General features: G+C 37.8%; 1 protein-coding gene across 11 annotated transcripts in view; it reads right to left on the reverse strand.

Annotated features, from left to right (window-relative positions):
- Positions 1–21463, reverse strand: part of ZBTB46 (zinc finger and BTB domain containing 46) — a 109933-nt gene that overhangs the window by 13415 nt on the left and 75055 nt on the right. For 5 of the 11 annotated variants that reach the window (XM_043526585.1, XM_037877202.2, XM_037877200.2 and 2 more), the window contains 3 exons: positions 19038–19210; positions 17774–17825; positions 16443–17694 (listed from right to left, as the gene is read on the reverse strand). In XM_043526585.1, the coding sequence (XP_043382520.1) occupies positions 17099–17694; positions 17774–17825; positions 19038–19210 (821 nt within the window). In that variant the 3' untranslated portion in view covers positions 16443–17098. Of the gene's footprint in view, positions 1–2819; positions 2996–16442; positions 17695–17773; positions 17826–19037; positions 19211–21463 lie in introns of those variants that run through there. The other 6 variants (XM_043526588.1, XM_037877205.2, XM_043526586.1 and 3 more) reach the window with 2 other exon arrangements.

Raw genomic sequence — 21463 nt, forward strand, 5'->3', positions numbered from 1 at the left:
AATGTTTTTTTTATTCCATGTGAAACTTTTTCAGGACTTTATCCCTTGCCCTACAAATCTGCACACCCAGTTGGCACTTTCAAAACAACATGCCTAACCTCTGGCCATAACTGGATTCTGAGAGACAGGCTCAACTGCATAAAAAGAAAAGCTACAGATATCTCAGAGATGTCTGATACATCTCCCCATGTATATACTAAAAGAATTTTAACTCCACTTCAATACACCATGGTAGTGACCTGAATGGTCTTTCCTTATAGCAAAAATGGAGATCTAAGATGGATTTGTACAAAACTACCTCAACTTCACTTCTGAAAGACAAGAGAAAATAAAAATATGCTACATTTAACCTGTTTAAAACTATCCACTACAATAGGAAAAAAAACCTTGCAAATATTCAGGATATTCAAATGTGTTATACTTAACTTAAACTATCGTTTTAAATCACCTTTTCAAAATCTGGTGATGGGAGAGAGGATTTCTCTGTGGATATCTGCTGTTTGACTTATAACCAGTAAAACATAAATCAGTCTAAATTTATCTTTAATCTTTTGTGATACCTTAATTTACACGTACTTCACATGGAATCTACATCATCCAAAAGGAAAAGCTGTCTCCAGCTACTATCTGTCAAAACCCATTAAGGTAAGGGTCTTTCTTAGCCTGGAAGATTTTAGTCAGTCTTACAGCCCACAATCAAGAACTGTTGCTTCTGAAGATAATACATTCCACTGAATTCTCTAGTAGTTGCATCTATTTGCAAATTCAAAATTAAAAAGGTGATAAAAGGTAAAAGCAAGCAAGTTATTGAACTGGCTCTAATAATTTTTTTCAGTGATTTCTCTGCCCAGCACTCTTTTCCCCTTTCTCTCCCAAAGTGTTACAAACCAGTTGATGTATGAGAAAGTATTACTATGAAGCCGCCACCATCCCTAAAATTAAAGCTGAAACTGGTGTTTGTGCTACAGACCTGATTTAAGGGGGAAGGGACAGTGCTGGTCTTGGCTGTTGAAACTATTGTGCTAGAAGTTGACATAAAATTTGTTCTTTTTAAAGTAACACTTGTTCAAGGTGGAGTTTTTTTTTTGTTGTTGTTGGAGAAAAATGTGAGTTAGTTTTAGATTCCTTTGTGTCAAATTCTAGCCCAAACATTCTGTTTAAAAATCAAACCAAAATAAACTTGGCAAGGTGTTAGATTCTAGCACTTCTAGTTTGTGGGTACTGAATTTATTATAATAAATAGAAATTGCCAGGATATTAACAGGTTTCAGAGTAGCAGCCGTGTTAGTCTGTATTCGCAAAAAGAACAGGAGGACTTGTGACACCTTAGAGACTAACCAATTTATTTGAGCATAAGTTTTCGTGAGCTACAGCTCACTTCATCGGATGCATTCAGTGGAAAATACAGTGGGGAGATTTATATACATAGAGAACATGAAACAATGGGTGTTCCCGTACACACTGTAACGAGAGTAATCACTTAAGGTGAGCTATTACCAGCAGGAGAGCGGGGGGGGGACGGGACCTTTTGTAGTGATAATCAAGGTGGGCCATTTCCAGCCGTTGACAAGAACGTCTGAGGAACAGTGGGGGGTGGGGGGGAAGAATAAACATGGGAAATAGTTTTACTTTGTATAATGACCCATCCACTCCCAGTCTCTATTCAAGCCTAAGTTAATTGTATCCAGTTTGCAAATTAATTCCAATTCAGCAGTCTCTCGTTGGAGTCTGTTTTTGAAGTTTTTTTGTTGAAGAAACCCATTGTTTCATGTTCTCTATGTATATAAATCTCCCCACTGTATTTTCCACTGAATGCATCTGATGAAGTGAGCTGTAGCTCACAAAAGCTTATGCTCAAATACATTTGTTAGTCTCTAAGGGGCCACAAGTCCTCCTGTTCTTCTTCCAGGATATTAAGGTTTTGAAAAAGTAGCTAGTGAGTATGAACAACAATATTTGCAACAATTATATCTAATTTCACTATCACCAGATGGGACTTCATGTCATCTCTACTATCTCACAGTCTCACCCCACATCATCAAGGTGATGGACTGTCAGGTGCAAGAAGTCTAGAAATGATGCTAACAAATGCATGGAAGGGAAAATACTACCACCAAAGAAGGAAATTTGACAAAAACAACCCACACACAATGTCATGTATTTATAACAACACCGCAGTTGAGACAAGCCAGCAAGTTACAACAGCACACACTGACCTTCTAGCAGCTCTCTGAACAGCAAGCAATCTTTAATTAAATGATAATTAAGCACAACAAGATAGCGGTAGTCCTGGATCAGAATTTCCTTGCTTTTACTGGGTGGTGTATTACTTCAAAATAAATTGTTCCTAATTATTCAGTCTTTGGCCAACATTTTTAATCCTAAAGATACCATTGCCTCTTGTGCCTTGAAACACCAAAGCCTAATAGGTCCTCCACAGCAGTCTATGCTGCATTAAAAAGTAGTTTAGTGCACCAAGAAGAGAGGATTGGAGTTTGAGATCCCAGCTCAGTCCCTCACCTTAGGGCCAGGAGCACTAAACAGGGTGTGCAGACCACTTCAAATTGTTCTTCAGCAACTCCTCTGGCTGAGTTGGAGGACCAGCTGTTGAATAGCTCCAGAGGAACAATAAGCAAGACACTGGGACTTTTAAAGGTAGAGAAGACAGGAGAGAGGTCTTCTGCATTCCATAAAAGACGCAGAAGAGCACCAGGGGAAAAACAGAATACAAATCTAAGTCAGGTGAAGTTCCTTTTCTCCTTAATCACAACAACAAACCACCTTTCTGTTTTCCAATTACTTCAAATGCTCCTACTTACCAAGGTGTGCCGTTTCATGTGCTCCCTGCGTGTGAATTTCTTCCCACAGATTTCACAAGGATATGGTCTTTCTCCTGTATGGGATCGCATGTGTCTCTTCAGGATACACTGATGCATGGCTGAGAAACTGCAGTATGGGCACTTGAATTTCTTTCTGATGACTGTGAATTCATTTACTGAAAAAGAGCAACCCAAGAGGGCAGGTTACAACTCAAAACATTTCAAATAATCCATTTTCTTGCTTAATTTTCATTAATGTTTTTGCTGTCAGACCACATTCCCACTGTTTTATGCTCTGCACAAGGAAAACATTTAACAAGTTCAATTACGTTGCACTGTCTTTCTAATGTCTGCCTTATTAAGTGGAAGATTTTAACTAGGGTACTTATACTGTGTCAACACAGCTGGGAACTTCAAGTATCTTCCCCAGAGAAACTTGTTGATAAGACTGTACACCAGGCTGTCAAATATTTAGCAACAGTAAAAAAATGACGCAATTTCCTTAATGTCTGTTAAAGTACAAAACAAAAGGGGATTATAATCTGCTATAATCCGAAATTATTTTCAGGAATTGGTTGGCCAATATAGAGACATCTGAAATTCAAGCATAGTTCTAGTTAGTGACAATGCCCTCGTGTACTGAAACAGCTACATGCAGAGTCAGGTCAGAAATAACTAGCTGTGAAGAGAGGATCACAAATGTGACATATTGATAGCAGTATGTCGAATTTCTCTTTAAACCCCTAAGTAAAACAAATGAGTGAAATGCAGTTTATAGGAAACCAGGTACCGTGGCACTATTGCCATTAATGTTCAAAGATTAAGGGGTGTCTTGGACAAAGACAGAGCTCACCATGCAAGCATTTAACAGTAACCACCTTTAAAGTAGCATTATTATTGCTGCAAATACAGAGAGTAGCAGAAAGCAGATACAAAATCTTTAATGAAAGCGCAATTCTTGAAAGTGGGTTCACGGTCCAAATTGTATAATCTTTGCGAGATTAATTTTCTTATCACATTTTCCTGAATGATTTGGAAGAGAATGAATTTTTATAAGTTATTCCTGTGCTGTCAACATTTCTCCTTTTGCCATCCTTTTAGAGGTAAGTGCACTCAAACTGGACCCCAGGGATACATACAGTATTGACAGCCTAATGGTCTAATTTGCCAGCAGAATGCACATAGAAGCTGTGTTGCTGTTTCCCCCTCCAAATAAAAATGAAAGTGGAACATGCAAAACAAAGCAGGGGAAAACAGAAGATCTGATATTCCTTAATGGAACCCACCCATTATACATTTGGAGGTCATTGTCTTTGTGCATGTAATGTTTGATATCCTCCCACTAGTGATTCTCTTAGTTGCCATTACTAGCTGTTAAATATTACCCACTTCAATGACTTTGCCCAAAGCAGTTTTACTGCTAGTAAGGACCTGGATTCTTAATCTTAAGGATACTGGTTTGCATTCAATAAAAGCAAATTCTAGTTGACATCTTAAACCTTGGTGGGCTTAAATACGCTATTGTTCTAAGTAGATGGCAAACCAGCGCTGTGTTTTCAAATGAAGCACTGCATGTAGGAGAGAGAAGGAAAAAAGGGAAGTCTAGTGTCTGTTATGGTCTTATGTCACTAAAGGTACCGAGTTAAATTACAAGATGCGTACTCAAATATTACATCCTGCAAAGATCCCAGCAGCTAAGTCAACGCTGACAGCTCTCAGCGTCTCACAGACCCACACCCTTCAAGTGCAGTTGTACTCTGAGAAATGAACTATTTTAAAATGACACCTTTTTACTCAGCAGGCCTGCTCCCTGCGTGCGTTCCGTCTCATCGGCTTACTCTGGTGACCAGATATTTTTAAAAATTTATTTCTATTTGCATGGCAGAGCAAACACAACGAGAGTGGGAAACTAGGTTTGATTCCTCATGCATACACAGTGAAGACAATCCTTTGAAACCCCATTGATTAGTATGGGGCTGCACAAGTGTCACTGAAGGCTTAATTTGAAGATATTGAGTTGCACAGGAACACCTGGGAACAATTTTGGAAGAATTTTTATTGCTGGAACTGATACACAAGAAGGATAGAAGAAAAAAACATTTTGAAAAAAACTTGACTGTCTCATTGTTAAATTTCTAGGACTAGTACTTGGACAACCAACCAGTCTTCTTAGTTGTAAACTGTGAAATTCAAAGTAAAAATCAATTAAACAAACATTGAACCACAGTGGGTTGTGGTTTTTTTCCCTCCAATAGAGAGACTTTTTAGACTAGAACCATACTCACATGCAGATGGTTACTTGTAGTCAATGTAACTTATTTCTAAGCATATAGATGGCAAATCCTTCACTTTTTTTGTCCACATTTAACTATTTAAGTGCTGTGCCCTTGATGACAGAGGAAGAATCATATATCCAGCAGAACAGCACCTGTTGTGCTACTCAACACAAAAAGATATGTCTTGATATTCCATTAATTTCAGTGGAATAATTGAAGAGTAATGCAATTTTCTCCCCTTTTTAAAAAGCATACATAATAAGATAATAAAGGGGCCACCTGTTGTATACTTGTAACCAAATCTGTTACGTTATGATTTCCTATACATTTAAATGTTACTCATTGGTTATATTCTTATCTCTAGGCCTGAAGATTGTGGATTCAAATAACACCCAAAGATGGAGGCACCTACCCAGTGTTGCAATACACGGTAGGATTAGATAAGGAAGTACTATTAGAAACATTATCCCTTAGGGGATCATTCAGCAACCCCTTCTAACTTTTGCTGACTGCCCAGGTAGAAGTTAGAACGCATAGCACTTTTATTTAATGAGGAGGAAATGAACATATTTCATCAGATGCCAAAAGCTAAGCAAGGTCACATTTGTTCAATACGTGAACAGGAGACCAAGCAAAATACTGAGTTCTGTAAATTTTGGTGATTCAAAACATTGATTTTTTTTTTTAAATTAAATGAAAAAAATTGGCCTTTTTTTTTTTTTTTTTTTTTTTTACAAGAAAGGATTTGGCAGAAAAATGTTGTCCCACTCTAGTACTAACTGACTGAGAAACACTCTTCTCCAGGCCAGTACTGTAAAAAATGCCCCACGTTTGTGCTGGGGTGCTGGGCTTCCACGTGCCATTTTTCAGATAACGCACAAACATGGTCCTAACAAGAACTGGTTGGAACATTTCTGATGAAATGTATTTTCATTGAAATATGTTGTTAAATCGAAGAGTAAATGTTTCAGAGACCTATCAGTTTTCTAAGATTTCTAAGGTCCAGGGCTTTCTGGTCATTTCTGACGAGAGAGAGAAGCCCAAATTGAAAATCTGATCTTTTCTATAAGAAAAATGGACATTTCAACACAATTCCATTTTGTGGAAACATTTGAAAAATTTTGTTTTCGTTCTAACATGGAATGAAATCAAATTTCAACAACTCAAAATGTTGCCACGAAACAGAATTGTCATCTTCTGGCTGGCTCTAGTCCTGACCAATTAGAGAGAAGATCCAAAGTACAGTTTCCTGCTCCATCAAAAGGGGCAGTTATTTTTAAATCTACCTCTAAATTTCCTCAAATCAGCACTTTGAACTTAATAGTCTTCACGTCTTGTCCCAGACTGTTGCTCTGTTGTGTTCTATAGCTCTTGTGTTCCACCTTGAAGTTATTTAAAGCAGCTCTGGAAAACTGTCATGAAAATTTACTAGTCCAAGCACAAAACCTATTCACCCACCTGCACCATGGTGACTATAATGATAATAATGAAAAAACAAAGACTATTTTATTCACTTGTCAGAAAAGATTACCCACTCCAGTCAAATAGAATTTCATAAGGTTACTTTAAAGGGATTACACCCATGCATGCAAACTGCTTTGGGAACCTATGGGATGAAAGGTGCAAAATAAAAGATAGAACACCTGAGTTCCCGGCACCATTCATTCTCAATAAAGCATGTTCTAATGTCCATTGCTCTCCGCCAGCTATTGTTGATAAAACAATAGCAACACCTTGCTTGTGCAGCCATTGTGCTACTAGTATTTAACTTGTTACTTGTAAAGCACTGTTGAAATAAACTAGAGAATGGAAAGGTATTCTGGTGTATTTTATTTTTCCAACTTGCCTGGGAGAACTTAAAGTATATGAAAAATATTTTGCCTTTGCATTGAATCTAACACATTTCCCAGTTTATTTCTTTTATGAGCAATCTTTAGCAAGTTTGAATATTGTGAAGGACAAAGATATTTATGATAATCTGTTACCAATTTCAATGGGATAAGATCTCTCAGCTGCTTGACCACTAACAATAGGTTATACAAACAAAACATCTGCACTCCACAGGATCACCATAACCCAAATACTACAAAATCTAGACAAGGTAAGCAAGCTATAAACAGATCAGGTAAGATCAGCCAAGGTCAGCTAAGCCTCTCACAGCTACACGGCTATTTTCAGTATTGTCTAACAATTTAAACATAACATACATAACTACAGGAGGGTCTTATTAAATTCTCAGCTATCCAGCTCTGTTGGATTCCTTCATAGGTGGTTATTTACAGGAATTAAACTAGTCACAGGTGCAGTAAACAAGGTTCCTGCAGGGCCAATGTTGTGAACAGGAGATGTTCCCTCTCATGTACAGTTAACCAAATCAGTTAAAAAAAAAAAATGCTATCCTAGTATGGCAAAACAAATTGGGTCCTTTCAATGAAAATGCCTCAAATTAACAGCAAATTTGTGATATTTTGGATTAGCTTTCACCACCACCTAAAAAAAGTCATTAATAGTAATCTACTGGTGAAATACACTATATATAAATGCAGGACTTGATCCTCTCACCGATGGGGTAGAGGAAATTTTCCCCTGTGGGTGTGTGAAGAGTGCTGAAGCTATCCATTTCTGCAGAATTTAAGATGTTCTTTAAAAAAATCAAGTGTGATCCTTGCAGTTGCAAAGAGAACCTTCCAAATGAGAAGTGATACAGTACTGCTTTCCTGAGTCTGCAAAGACAGACCGTTCTAAGCGCCACCGCTGCTGGCATTCCCGATTTAAGCGGAGTCAAGCTGACAAGATTATGGTTAGTTTCATCGCTGCTATTCAGAATCCTGACAACAATGCAACTGTAAATCAGTTTCACACTGTCGACCAAGAAACCTCTTACCAGCAACAGAAATAGGTACTGGAGCTATTCAGAAGAGGTAACATAGAATAGAAATTGAAAAGCTAGAGTAAGTCACAACAACATGTGGCTGTTTAGAACAGAAACTGAAGAAAAAAGTACTGCTGTTTCAACTGCAGAACTTTATGTAGGCAGAATGTAGTTAACAGTGTTACAATTAGCCAGGATGCCACCTATACTATGAGTGCCATGAAAGTACTCACAGAAATTAAGTGCCCCCAACACCATTCTGCGATACGGTGTCAATTCTGATTTGTAGATTAAAAGGCAAGAGAAGAAGGGATTACTGTGATCCTCTTGTCTGACCTCCTGTATAATTCAAACCATAGGACTTCCCTGAATTAATTCCCGTTTGAGCTACAGCAGATCTTTTAGAAAAACATCCAGTCTCGATTTTAAAATTGCCATTGATGGATAATTCATTACAACTCATAGTAAGTTGTTCCACTGTTCACTGTTAAAGATTTATGCCTCATTTACAGTTTGAATTTGACTACCTTCAACGTCCAGCCATTGGATTTTGTTATACTTTTTTCTGCTAGACTGAAGAGCCTTCTATAATCCACGTACTTATAAACTGATTAAGTCACCCCTTAATCTTTGCTCTTTGTTAAATAGATTGAGCTCCTACAGTCTCTCACTTTAAGGCATAATTTCCAATCCTTTAATCATTCTTGTGGCTCTTCTCCAAAACTTCTACAATTGATCATCATCCTTCTTCAACTGTGGACACCAGAACTGGACACAACAGTCCAGTAGTGATCTCACCCGTCCCAGATACAGAGGTAATACAACCTCTACTCCTACTTCAGATTTCCCTGTTTATACATCCAAGACTCACAACAGTCTTTTTGGCCACACACTCACACTGGGAACTCAAGCCCAGCTGATTATCCACCAGGACCAGCAACTCTTTTTCAGAGTCACCACTTCCCACAATAAGAGTCCCCCATCCTGTAAGTGTGGTACGTTCCTTGTTCCTAGATATATGACTTTACATTTGGTCATATTAAAACACATAATTTGCTTGCTCCCAGATTACTAAGCAATATAGACTGCTCTGTTTCAGTGACTTTTCCCATTTTACCATTCCCCAATCTTTTCATCATCTGCAAACCTTATCAGTGATGATTTTATCTTTCCTTCCAGGTCCTTGATAAAAGACAAAAAAGGTTAAATGCAGTAGAACTAAGAACCGATCCTTGTATGTCTCCACTAGAAACACACCCACTCAATAATTCCCCTTTTACAATTACATTTCAAGGCCTGTCAGTTAGCCAGTTTTTAATCCATTTTATGTGTGCCATGTTAATTTTGCATCTAGTTTTTGTTTTGTTTTTTAAATCAAAATACTACGTGGTACCAAGTCAAATATCTTACCAAAATCTAAGTATATTCCACCAACACTATTATAATCTTTATCAACCAAACTTGTAACCTCATTTAAAATAAAGATATCAAGTTTGACTGGATTTATTTTCTATTAACCAAAGTTGATTGGCATTAATTATATTACTCTTCATTAATCAAGTCCCATAACAGCTATTCCATTAGTTTCCTGGGAGAGATGTCAAGCTGACAGGCCTATAGCTACCCACGTCATCCTGCTTACCCTTGAAAATCTTGGCATCACATAAGTTTTCTTCCAGTGTTCCGGAACTTCCCCAGTGTTCCAAGAATTATTAAAAAAATCAATGTGACTGGTTCAGAAAACTCAGAGGTAAGAATGCCACTTACTGTACACATTACTTCCTACAACACTAAGATGCCCCTTGGAGGTCTTCCCTCAACTTATTGTCCAGACAACATATAGTTTAAGCTTGTGAGGCTAAATAAATTACAGTAAAATGTTGCATGTTACTGCAGACGTAAAAGTCCCCAATTTCAAAGCCAAGGTATACAGTTCCAGGAGTTAACCAGGCAAACCCAGGTACAAAATGTCCATTTACGCCACTTTGGATGCATGGTCATAGCAAATCCATGCAAATAATGCGTGTACTTGGAAACCTAAACAGTATGGAAAAACCAGGCACAAAAGCTTTGAGAGAATGGTGAAAACAGATTGAACCACTTTAACTATTTCTGCTTACCAAGAGAAAGATGTGAAAGTTTTATGTTAAATTCAGATACAAACACCGTTTCAAATAACAGATGCAGAACATTTTATAATATCCCTCAAATTTACTGCTTTGGGTATTACAACGAATCTCAGTGCATACGACAAATTTTGCCGTTTACTTAAGATTAAACAAAAATTAAACAATTAAGACAATTTTTGCAGTTATAATTTTATTAAAATCTAAATATTTTGTCAAATATCCATATATTTTTATTTCTGCATCTATAATCTAAAAACTTGAAAAATAAAAGCATCATTAGAAAAACTGTAATACACAGTTTCATTTTAGAGTTTCACAGTACTATCTATCTGTTAAACACACATGCCTATAAGCACATATATTTAGTCAATAATATATTAACCTCAGTGTGGACACACAATGCATTTTTTGGTCTAAATGACAAAGGTTAAATGTACAAACTATTTGCCCGAAATAAAAAGGCTAATGTTAAATATTTACAACACTTAAGAATAGCAGCATCTGTAAACAAGGAAATGATCATTGACCAGATTACCAAAATCATTACCAGCAACGATACATGGCAAATACATGAAGAATAGTACGAAGAAATGAAATATGCATTACGAACAGAGCTGTATTTTTAAACAAAAACTGCAAAAATAAATAATTTTATAAATACATTTATAAAAAATGAGCATTTTAAAAAAAGTTATCCAGCAACACTACAAAAACTTTGGCATTACTGTCTCAAGTTATCTATCTTGTTTCACTGAGGTAAATTTTCATTGTTTTACATTTTTAGAATTCTCTCCTTGCTAATACATGTTAGCTCCCCTCTCGCTTTCCCACCTGAAAAAGTGATCTGCAGGTTTAACACTATCCTGGTTTGTACATGCATTTCCTGCATACGATCTTTTAAAAAAACCTGTTTGCAAATCTAAAACTCCAAACAAGTTCCCAATGGTGAAAGATAAAGACTTTTTTAAAAAGCATAAATCTGGTCTGTCGACTATCACTGCTAAGCAGAGACAAATGCGTAGATGATATAGGAAAACAACCGGTTGTGCAAAGTTTATATGCATTAGTCCTATCATGTAACATACTCACATCAATTATGTTATTTCCACTCTAGTTTAGAATATGCACGCTAAGTCAGTGATAAAGGGAACCCATTTCATTTAGCATCACATGAACTACAGAAGACATTTTATTGTAAGGTTTTTCTGCAGTTTGGAAGATTTGTAGTCAACACCCTCCCCACCAAAAAAACCTACAGCTAAATTTATGCTTTCTTAATATCTTGCTAATCTCATTTGCAACAATTATTCATAATTTTTTCTCTTTATTGCTGATTGCTACCGTCAGGACCCCCAAAAAGATGTTTATAATTCAAAGCCCAAATTATGGAGACAGAATTTCTGGAATCCTGTGCAGTAACTAGATCATTTCTGTGCCATATACTGTTTGGCATTCCCCTGCTTCAGTTGTCCACCCAAATATACTCTCATTACTGCAAGACTGCAATATAGTATTCCATTTGGTGTGTTATTAGCACTGCCATCCTTAAGACAAGATGTTAAACCAAAAGCGATTTCTTCTGATTCTACGGAAATTATTTTTTTTTAAATTAAAGGGACAACTTGTTTCCTGACCAAAATTTTCGCTCTCAGAAACAGCTGCTATATTTCCTATACAGTTACATCAATACCAGCAGCTGTTTTGTAAAACACTGCATAACTATTGCATAAAGGTGCTATATAAAACTAAATTTTATTCTACAAGTCTGTAATTTATGCATATGCTGCATTACTGCATGACAATTATTGGAATACTGAATCTTTTGGATGCCAAGAAGTGTTTCACAAAATAGCGTGAGGCAAGTTTTTTCCCCTTCATTTTACACATTAGACTGCATTTTAAGCTTAAACTGTATCTTTTGTTATTTACATGGTAAAACCAATAATCCCTATCACATCATCTCCTACTTCCCAATTTTGAATTTAAAAATACAAGTTTAAGAAAGGTTTCAGAGTAACAGCCGTGTTAGTCTGTATTCGTAAAAAGAAAAGGAGTACTTGTGGCACCTTAGAGACTAACCAGTTTATTTGAGCATGAGCTTTCGTGAGCTACAGCTCACTTCATCGGATGCATAGCATATCGTGGAAACTGCAGAAGACATTATATACACACAGAGACCATGAAACAAAACTTCCTCCCACCTCACTCCCCCGCTGGCAACAGCTTATCTAAAGTGATCCTCAAGTAGAGCCATTTCCAGCAGAGCCAGAAGAGTTCCCAGAAGTCACCTACTACAGGACAGGCCTAACAAAGAAAATAACAGAACGCCACTAGCCGTCACCTTCAGCCCCCAACTAAAACCCCTCCAACGCATTATTAAGGATCTACAACCTATCCTGAAGGATGACCCAACACTCTCACAAATCTTGGGAGAAAGGCCAGTCCTTGCCTACAGACAGCCCCCCAACCTGAAGCGAATACTCACCAACAACCACATACCACACAACAGAACCATTAGCCCAGGAACCTATCCTTGCAACAAAGCCCGTTGCCAACTGTGCCCACATATCTATTCAGGGGACACCATCACAGGGCCTAACAACATCAGCCACACTATCAGAGGCTCGTTCACCTGCACATCCACCAATGTGATATATGCCATCATGTGCCAGCAATGCCCCTCTGCCATGTACATTGGTCAAACTGGACAGTCTCTACGTAAAAGAATAAATGGACACAAATCAGATGTCAAGAATTATAACATTCATAAACCAGTCGGAGAACACTTCAATCTCTCTGGTCACGCAATCACAGACATGAGGGTCGCTATCTTAAAGCAAAAAAACTTCAAATCCAGACTCCAGCGAGAAACTGCTGAATTGGAATTCATTTGCAAATTGGATACTATTAATTTGGGCTTGAATAGAGACTGGGAGTGGCTAAGTCATTATGCAAGGTAGCCTGTCTCCCCTTGTTTTTTTTCCTGCAAACCCCCCCCCAAGACGCTCTGGTTAAACTTGGATTATTGCTGTGCACATTGTAAGATGAGCTGTTGCCAGCAGGAGAATGAGTTTGTGTGTGTGGTTTTTTAAAAAAAGGGGGGGGTGTGTGGGGGGGTGAGAAAACCTGGATTAGTGCTGGAGGCGACCCACCTTGATTATCATGCGCATTATAAAGAGGGGTTTCAAAGGGGGATGGGCTGTTGCCAGCAGGAGAGTGAATTTGTATGTGTGTGGGGGGGGGGGGGGGGGGAAGGGTGAGAAAACCTGGATTTGTGCTGGAAATGGCTCTACTTGAGGATCACTTTAGATAAGCTGTTGCCAGCGGGGGAGTGAGGTGGGAGGAAGTTTTGTTTCATGGTCTCTGTGTGTATATAATGTCTTCTGCAGTTTCCACGATATGCTATGCATCCGATGAAGTGAGCTGTAGCTCACGAAAGCTCATGCTCAAATAAACTGGTTAGTCTCTAAGGTGCCACAAGTACTCCTTTTCTTTTTAAGTTTAAGAAAGTTTTCTATTACATGTTTATATAAACATCTGCTATATTGTTCCCTGAAATTCTAATGTTTGTGGTTTTTTTAATTAATTTGCTCCTACCTGTGAAGACAAGAACTTGCAAGTCACTCAAGAAGTTGGATAAATATTTGCACAGGTGTCAGGAATCAATACGATCGGTATTGACTGTACATATTACAATAGAATGCCTACTTAACCTGTCTAATAGAAAATAATTTCTTCCACTGCTATGTGATCTCATTTGGATGTTAAATTAATTTAATCAAGTCCCTTAAACATTAGGGAAAGGAGAGGGCTAATCTAGTTGAAAGAATGTTATCTAGACATTTTCACAAAGAATAACACAAAATAATAAAGGACAGACTTAAAAATGTCAAAACAGCAAACTGCAGAAAATGCTAACAGAAAACATTAACAAAATCAGAGAACCCACAGGGGCATTGGTTAGAATGAGAGAAAAGAAGAGGAAATGATCAAGGGTCTTCTTTCATGAGCCACCTACTCCTTCTATTTATAAGATGTATTCAGTGACTTTAACAGTTCCTTATATGTTTCATTACATTTATTACCATTGTGGCAATTTGATTTCTAATGACTGAACCGTAGCATCACTGAAGAAATCAGATAGGATCGAGATTTGTGACTGATGTTACACAGGTATTAATTCCCTAATACAGGGGGAAACCCCCGCTCCCAGTAGGTATTTAATATGGCCATTATATCTGCCTGTGGCACATAACAGTCTAACTTCCTATGGGTTGTAATACTTTGGGTTAGTTGGGATTAGTGTGAGGGTGCTGGTGGCCTGCGATAAAGAGGTCTGACCCTCTACTAGCCCCCTGTTGCCTTAAACTCTATGACTATGACTCTGTCATGTGACAGCAGCCCTTTTAGGTATGATGTGGTTACTCATGTTCCTTTTCTGATACGGTCTAGATAAGCCCTCATTTTCTGCTTCCAGAATGCCACAGATATTTCTCATGGGGGCAGAGAGCTTTTTCACAGTTCCCTCCCACTGCTTAGTTCCTTCCCACCTCCTCTCCCATCTGCCAAACAGCACAGTAAATTTACTTAGCTATTGCCAAACATCAAACAGGCAGATTAGTCATGTTCCTAACAGGAGGAGCAAGTTGATTCTAAGCCATATTTACATGTATATCAATAATGGGAAAGCATTATATGGACAAGAGAGAGTTTAATATGGCTTTCTTGCTATATCAATTAACATGATACGTGCTGTAATAGTTACACAGGAACAGACTCAAACTGTCTGTGATGTGCTCAGGCACATTGGGGGTGGGGGTGAGGTGGAGTGGTTTGTGGCTCCCTGGCCCTAAGCTGCCACCCAGCTCAGGTGCAAATTAGAGCTGCAGTGAAGCAGATATAATTTACACCAGAGAAGGACTGAGTGTAGCAGAGCAGTGCTCTTGAAGGCGCCACTTCCTCTCCATGTTGGGGATGGTGGAGCCACCTCTTCCAGCTTTCCACTGGTGGACAGTTCCTCTGCATGAGAAATTCTCCAGTGGCCATCTCCAGCTGTTTTATGCCCACTTTGTGTAGCTTGCAAAGTGGATTTAGCAGGCTAAAGAATGTGGCCCTTAATGTTTAATCACGCTACAAGTATACTATATTGTTTGTGCAAAACTAAGCATTTCCTTGCCTTGTTTTCCTGAGGTATGGCCATGCTACAAGAGAACTTCGGAGAAATCACAGGACTACTACTTCTAAAACTTTTGTTATTGCTTTCTATTTATGTTGTGTCACATATCAAAAGAACCAATATACAAGTTAACCCCTACACACTACATAACACTTAAGCACCAAACTAAGTTGCTGACAACTTGTGCATTGTGCACAGAGTATTTGAAACGCACTCTTACTGTGCCTTAAACTACAGCAATTGTTAGAGTAATTAAACTAATATGTATTTGTATGAAAATAAACGGCAAGCTATGAGTTAAACAGTTCACAGCTTTCAAATAATTGAACCAAAGTAATTAAATGGGAACTATATTAAGACTTCAACCTTCCAGTAACAGTGACTGATTGTCAAGCTCCACTGTCTCCACTACACAGTATTAGGCTTTTTGGAGCAACAGGATCTGTTTTTATGTACATTCAATTTGGCTAGCTCAACCACAATGTACAGAACAAATTGATGGAGTTAAAAGACTTGAAGAAACTTAGTTTTTGAATGCCACATTCTTACTCATAAATATAAAAAATAACTCCAGGTAACATTCAGCAGCATACTAAATAATCAAATGTTCTTAAACCTGCAGCAATTTTTAAAAAACCCTAGTATAGAACATATGCCCAAGTAGCACAGAGTTTCTTAATATGATACAGAAAACTGGACTTCTTTATAAATAGCTTGTGGCATTTGGTGATAGCAAAGTACTTTCATTAACTGGTAGTTTGGACCAGAGATGGAACTAGCAGCTCCATCTAGGGTGACCAGATGTCCCAATTTTATAGGGACAGTCCCAATTTTTGGGTCTTTTTCCTATATAGGCTCCTATTACCCCCCACTCCCTGTCCCGATTTTTCACACTTGCTGTCTGGTCACCCAAGCTCCATCCCACAGTTGTGCAATTGCAAAGCTCAGGTCTTTCGTTGTTCTGTTTCTTTTATAATCTGTTTGATGCAATAAAAATCTAATCTTTGTCCAATAGCATTCCAGAAGTTTTATGTGGTTTTTAAAACTAGTATAAATGAAGACATCATTCAGCAAAGCAGACACATTTGTCACAGTGGTTCAACAGAGTTTCTCACCTAATACAGGCAACAATCAGAGTGCTTTAGGGAAGAGGAGGTGGCTGAGTGTACATACATGGTACACTGGCAGGAAGCCAAAGGAAGTTTAAAAAAAAAATCTCAAAATGCCATAATCAAATTTTTTGAAACAGCAGGCCAATTTCACCTCTTCTGGTAGGACTATATTCCTCTGCCCATGCCTGACATCTGCTGGAATTTGTACTTCTCAGAACAGACTCACTTTAGCTGCAGTGCAGAACAAGCTTATAGTTCAACTGTGTAATGCCTAACATCAGAGGGGGCAATCTCCTTAGATGACAAAGTCGACACAGAGACACGCCTTCTTCTACTCCCAAATGCAGTTATCCTGTATACTTCTCAATAATCCTTTTGAGACTATTTTAAACAGAACCTATAAAGCAGAATTTTAAACCAAGAAAATGTTTACAATCACTGATCATTTCCATTCATACAGACCCTCACAGTACATAGGGACTGCATAAAACATATTGCTCTAAATTGCTATCTTTACAAAGGAATCTTTTAAAACTGCTTTAAAAAAAAAATAAAAAATTAATTATCCTTAAAACATTACCTCTGTATAACCAATTAAATCTTCTCTAAAGGCTTGAGCTTATATTAAAAAAATACACAAGCCAAAGTTGTTAATCATGGCATGTAAAAATAAAAATAAATGCCTAAAACATGGGATCCCATCTCCCTCCAATCTCATGATTTTCTCATTTCCTTAATACAGCTTTGATAGACGACGTCAGGTTCCTGATTTTGATCCACACTATCCAGAACTTCTTCACCAATTGGCTGGGCAGAGCCCAGGTAACACACTTTTATATGAGTAGTGAGATTCTTTTGTGTGCCAAAACCTTTGCTGCAAAAGAGACACACAAAGGTACGTTCATCTGAGTGCACAGACATAAGATGCCGGTTCAGATCTGTCTTGTCTCGAAAGAGTTTTAAGCAGTCAGGGCACTGCATCTTCTTGTGGTTAAAGTGGATTGTCTTTTCATGCCTATCCATATTTGATTTTAGTGTAAAGCTTGCAGGGCACTTAGAACATTGGAAACGGGCAAGCTGATCCTGGGACATATGATCAGTGAGGCCAATGAGCACAGGTCTGGCACAGTCAATTAAGTCAAAAGGAAGAATCATGGAAAAAGCATGCTCGTGTATGTGCTCCTTCAACTTTTCAGTGCACTCAAAAACCCTCCTGCAGAAAGCACAAGTCAGTCTCTTGGTTAAGATTGAATCCAAGAACAGGCCTTCATTGGTTAAGTCCATATCTTCAGATCTTGAAACATTTATATCTAAAACAGAAACACACACACGTTAATGACTTTAAGTACAAAATAATTTTCTATTAAAGGTATTGTTCTCTCCATTTACCTGTGTCAGAGTTGCCAAACTGCCACAGTGCTAAAAATCCATCACAGGGGACCTGCAAATGAAAAGTTCAATTAAGTTAAAATACACACGCACAGAAAAATATTTTTTACCCATCCACCAACCCTCCACTTCTTTAACAGAGATCCAGCATTCTATTCAGCAATAACTAATTTCTCTTCTACAAACTTTTCATTAATAAAATTTAGAAATGGAGGTCAGAATTTTCAAGTGTGGAGCATAAAGAAGGGGACCTAGATAGGGAATTTAAATTCACAGTTGGGATCGTAAGTAAATGTGGTTCAATTTTCAGAGTTGCCTAACACACACAGCTCCCTTCAACTTAATGGGAACCATGGATGCAGAGCAATTCTGAAAGTCAAGCTACTTTTATTTAGGAGGTGGCATATGGATCCAGGTACCTAACTTTGCCCTTAACCCTTTACTGCTATTTTTCTTTCCATAGAGAAATATCCATATCAAGCAAAAGCATGCTCTCCTCAGTTTCTTTTATGTTAAGACTATATGATATGACTGATTTGAATTATAAATACAAGCTGATTTTTGCATAAGCAGTTTGCACTATGCCATTGCATGGCAGACGGTGACTCTGTCTATGGAATAGAGCAGATGATGTAGTCTGGGCAGGTTTCTCAGAGATTGGGGACAGGGAGGGGTGGTAAATTAACCGTTCTTACCAGGTGATTTTTTTCTAAGGTGACTGCAAAAGAAGAGCTGTATTTTACTCCATTTGTTTAATAAGGAGGCAAATATCTAATTCAAAAATATTTAAAAATGTAACTCATTACTGAGAGCTACATATTTTAGTTCAGAAACTTTTCCGTTGTGGAAAGCAATCCCTGCTTCTATCCATGTTTAAGTAATGAGTAAAAAAGCACACTGGACACCTGTGTGTTCAAGCATCCCTACACTGTATTATAAATTTTAATGGTTTTTACAATAAAAAGCACACCTGCCATTTTTTAAAAAAATACTAATTACTTTTGGATGCACGTTCCATTCAGGAAAGGAAGAAAAGGGAAAGGGATCTGCAAAATTAGGAAAATATTAGCTCTTAACCCAGCCCAGGAGCAAATCTGGATTTTTTTTTTCCTGAAATTTCAAACTAACTGTATTTTGAAAATCTAACTCGCTAGTGTGACATGGTAAATGTATAAAATATGATGGTCACATTTTTCTACTAAGGAGAATGTGTGTTAAAACCCTCTAACATTTACAAATTTTTGCAGCTATCTCTTGATCTTACCTGAGCCGAGGAAGACAGCTTTTCTTTTATCATGGTTTCTGGTGACATTTCACCAGAACAGGAGATCACAGGGGGGCTCTGAGTGGCAAGGTGTGATGAAGGCAGCAGGGGAGATGGTGCTTCCACTTTGCCATCAAATTCGCCCCTTGAACGATTCAAGTTGGCACCAGGCCCTGGGGAACACAGGAAACGAGTCTCACCCACGTGAACTAGCACCAGCTGGTGGTTTTTAAAAAGGCCCTGAAAAGGCAGTGAATGAGCACTTGCAGTTTATCTTCTGTCAGTGGGAGGGAACGCAGGAGTGTAGTGATGCAGGCCTTTTGTGTTTTTAAAACCAGCCTCCCCACCCAAAATGCCAGTTGTCTGCATGTGATGTATGTGGTGGGGGTTATATCTCACAGCAGCAAAATGGTCACTAAAGAGAGTCACATGGGAGAAAGAAGCAAAAGGTAGCACAAATATTCTGAACAATTACATCTCTGAAATACACTGCTTTAACAAATACTATTTTAAACATATAGCTCTAAATTCTCCATGAACATATACAAAAATGATCAACTATCCATATAACTGTCTTTAAAACTTCTGTCAAAGCCTTAAGATCAACATTTAACCATAAATAAATAAATAAAATAAAATAATTTGTTTTATATAGTATCCTTAATCCGAGATCTCAAAGTGCTTTTCAAAGGTGAGAAAGCATTACCTACATTTTATGATTGAGAGAGCAGAGAACTTAAGAGACGTGTTCACGGTCGCATAATTAAACCCTAAAAAGTGTTACATTCTAAACCTCTACTAAAGTTTAAGGGAAAAGAATATTGCCTGGCCACTAAAAGGCCAACTTATTTTTGCTGTGCCAGACAAAATAAAAGTATACCCCTTTGTTCATGTTGTGACAGCAGCTAAATGGTATACCGTACTCAGAAAGTATGTTGACAATCAATGGTGAAAATATACAACAATGTTTTGACTAAGACAAATGGCTATATAAGTTTAAAATTGTTAATTAAACCTTAACAGCCATCTTAATTGTTGCCTCATTTCAACCTCACAAACCACTGCTTGTGAAAAGAAAGTGGGCAAAATCAACAGGAACAAATACTATATATGCACTGTTAAATATGGTTTTGTAAACTAAGCTGTAAAAAAAGCAGAATTTTAAATACTTTACATCCTTTCAAAGGCTTTTTATTCTTATTACAAGAGTACAATAATTTGCTTGCAAGATCGCAAACAAGGTGTATAAAAACTTAGCATAATTTTAATCAAATTATTAAATACGTGCAAATGTTAAGTCGCATGGCATGAACAATTATTTCACAAAAGATACAACTTAATCAAAATTACAACGAAGCATTCCACTGAAACTGGGTAAGAGTTTCTTACTTAAACCACCCGCCCCAAAACACAGCAGCCTAACATTTTTATTAAATACCAAAAAAGATTAAAGTGACTTTAAGATGCCTTCTAATAAGAACTCCCCATTACTTCCTCAGTTTATTTAATTTTTCGTTCATATGAAACACCACAGCTACTCTTGCACTTCTTACTATCCTCTGGTTTGGCCTCCTCTGTTTTGGTCTTCTGTATTAAAATTACTCTCACAGTTTAGTTAGTTACATTCAGGAGTGATGAGAAGAGAATATTTTTAAGCTTTCCTTCTATTTAACAATAAACATTGCAGGGCAGTGAAGAATGCCAAGAAAAACTAAATGTATGCAGTAATAAGGCAAAATTAAATTATTTAAGTTACTATCTCCAGTTATAAACAGGTGGATTTCTTGTCTTAATTTACCATTAGAACTTATGTGATTTCCTTGTGACTGGGCAATGGTCTGTGGCAGTTTCAAGAACACATGGAGAGTACATACGAATGTAAGAACGGCCTACTGGATCAGACCAATGGTCCATCCAGCCCAGTATCCTGTCTACCGACAGTGGCCAATGCCAGATGCTTCAGAGAGAATGCACAGAACAGGCAATCATTGAGTGATCCATCCCTGTTGTCCAGTCCCAGCTTCTGGCAGCCAGAGGCTAGGGACATCTAGAGCACGGGGTTGCATCCCTCACCTTCTTGGCTAATAGCCATTGATGGACCTACCCTGCATGAACTTATCTAATTGTTTTTTGAATCCTGTTATAGGTCTGGCCTTCACAACAGCCCCTGGCAATGAGTTCCACAGGTTGACTGTGCATTTTATGAAGAATTTCCTTATGTTTGTTTTAAACCTGTTGCCTATTAATTTCACTGGGCGACCCAATTCCTGTGTTATGTGAAAGAGTAAATCACACTTCCTTATTCACTTTATCCACACCATTCATTATTTTATAGACCTCTCTCATATCCCTTAGTCATCTCTTTTCCAAGATGAAAAGTCCCAGTTTTTTTAATCTCTCGTCATTTGGAAGCTGTTCCATACTAT

Source organism: Chelonia mydas, chromosome 13, assembly GCF_015237465.2.
Source record: "Chelonia mydas isolate rCheMyd1 chromosome 13, rCheMyd1.pri.v2, whole genome shotgun sequence".
Lineage (NCBI taxonomy): Eukaryota > Metazoa > Chordata > Testudines > Cheloniidae > Chelonia > Chelonia mydas.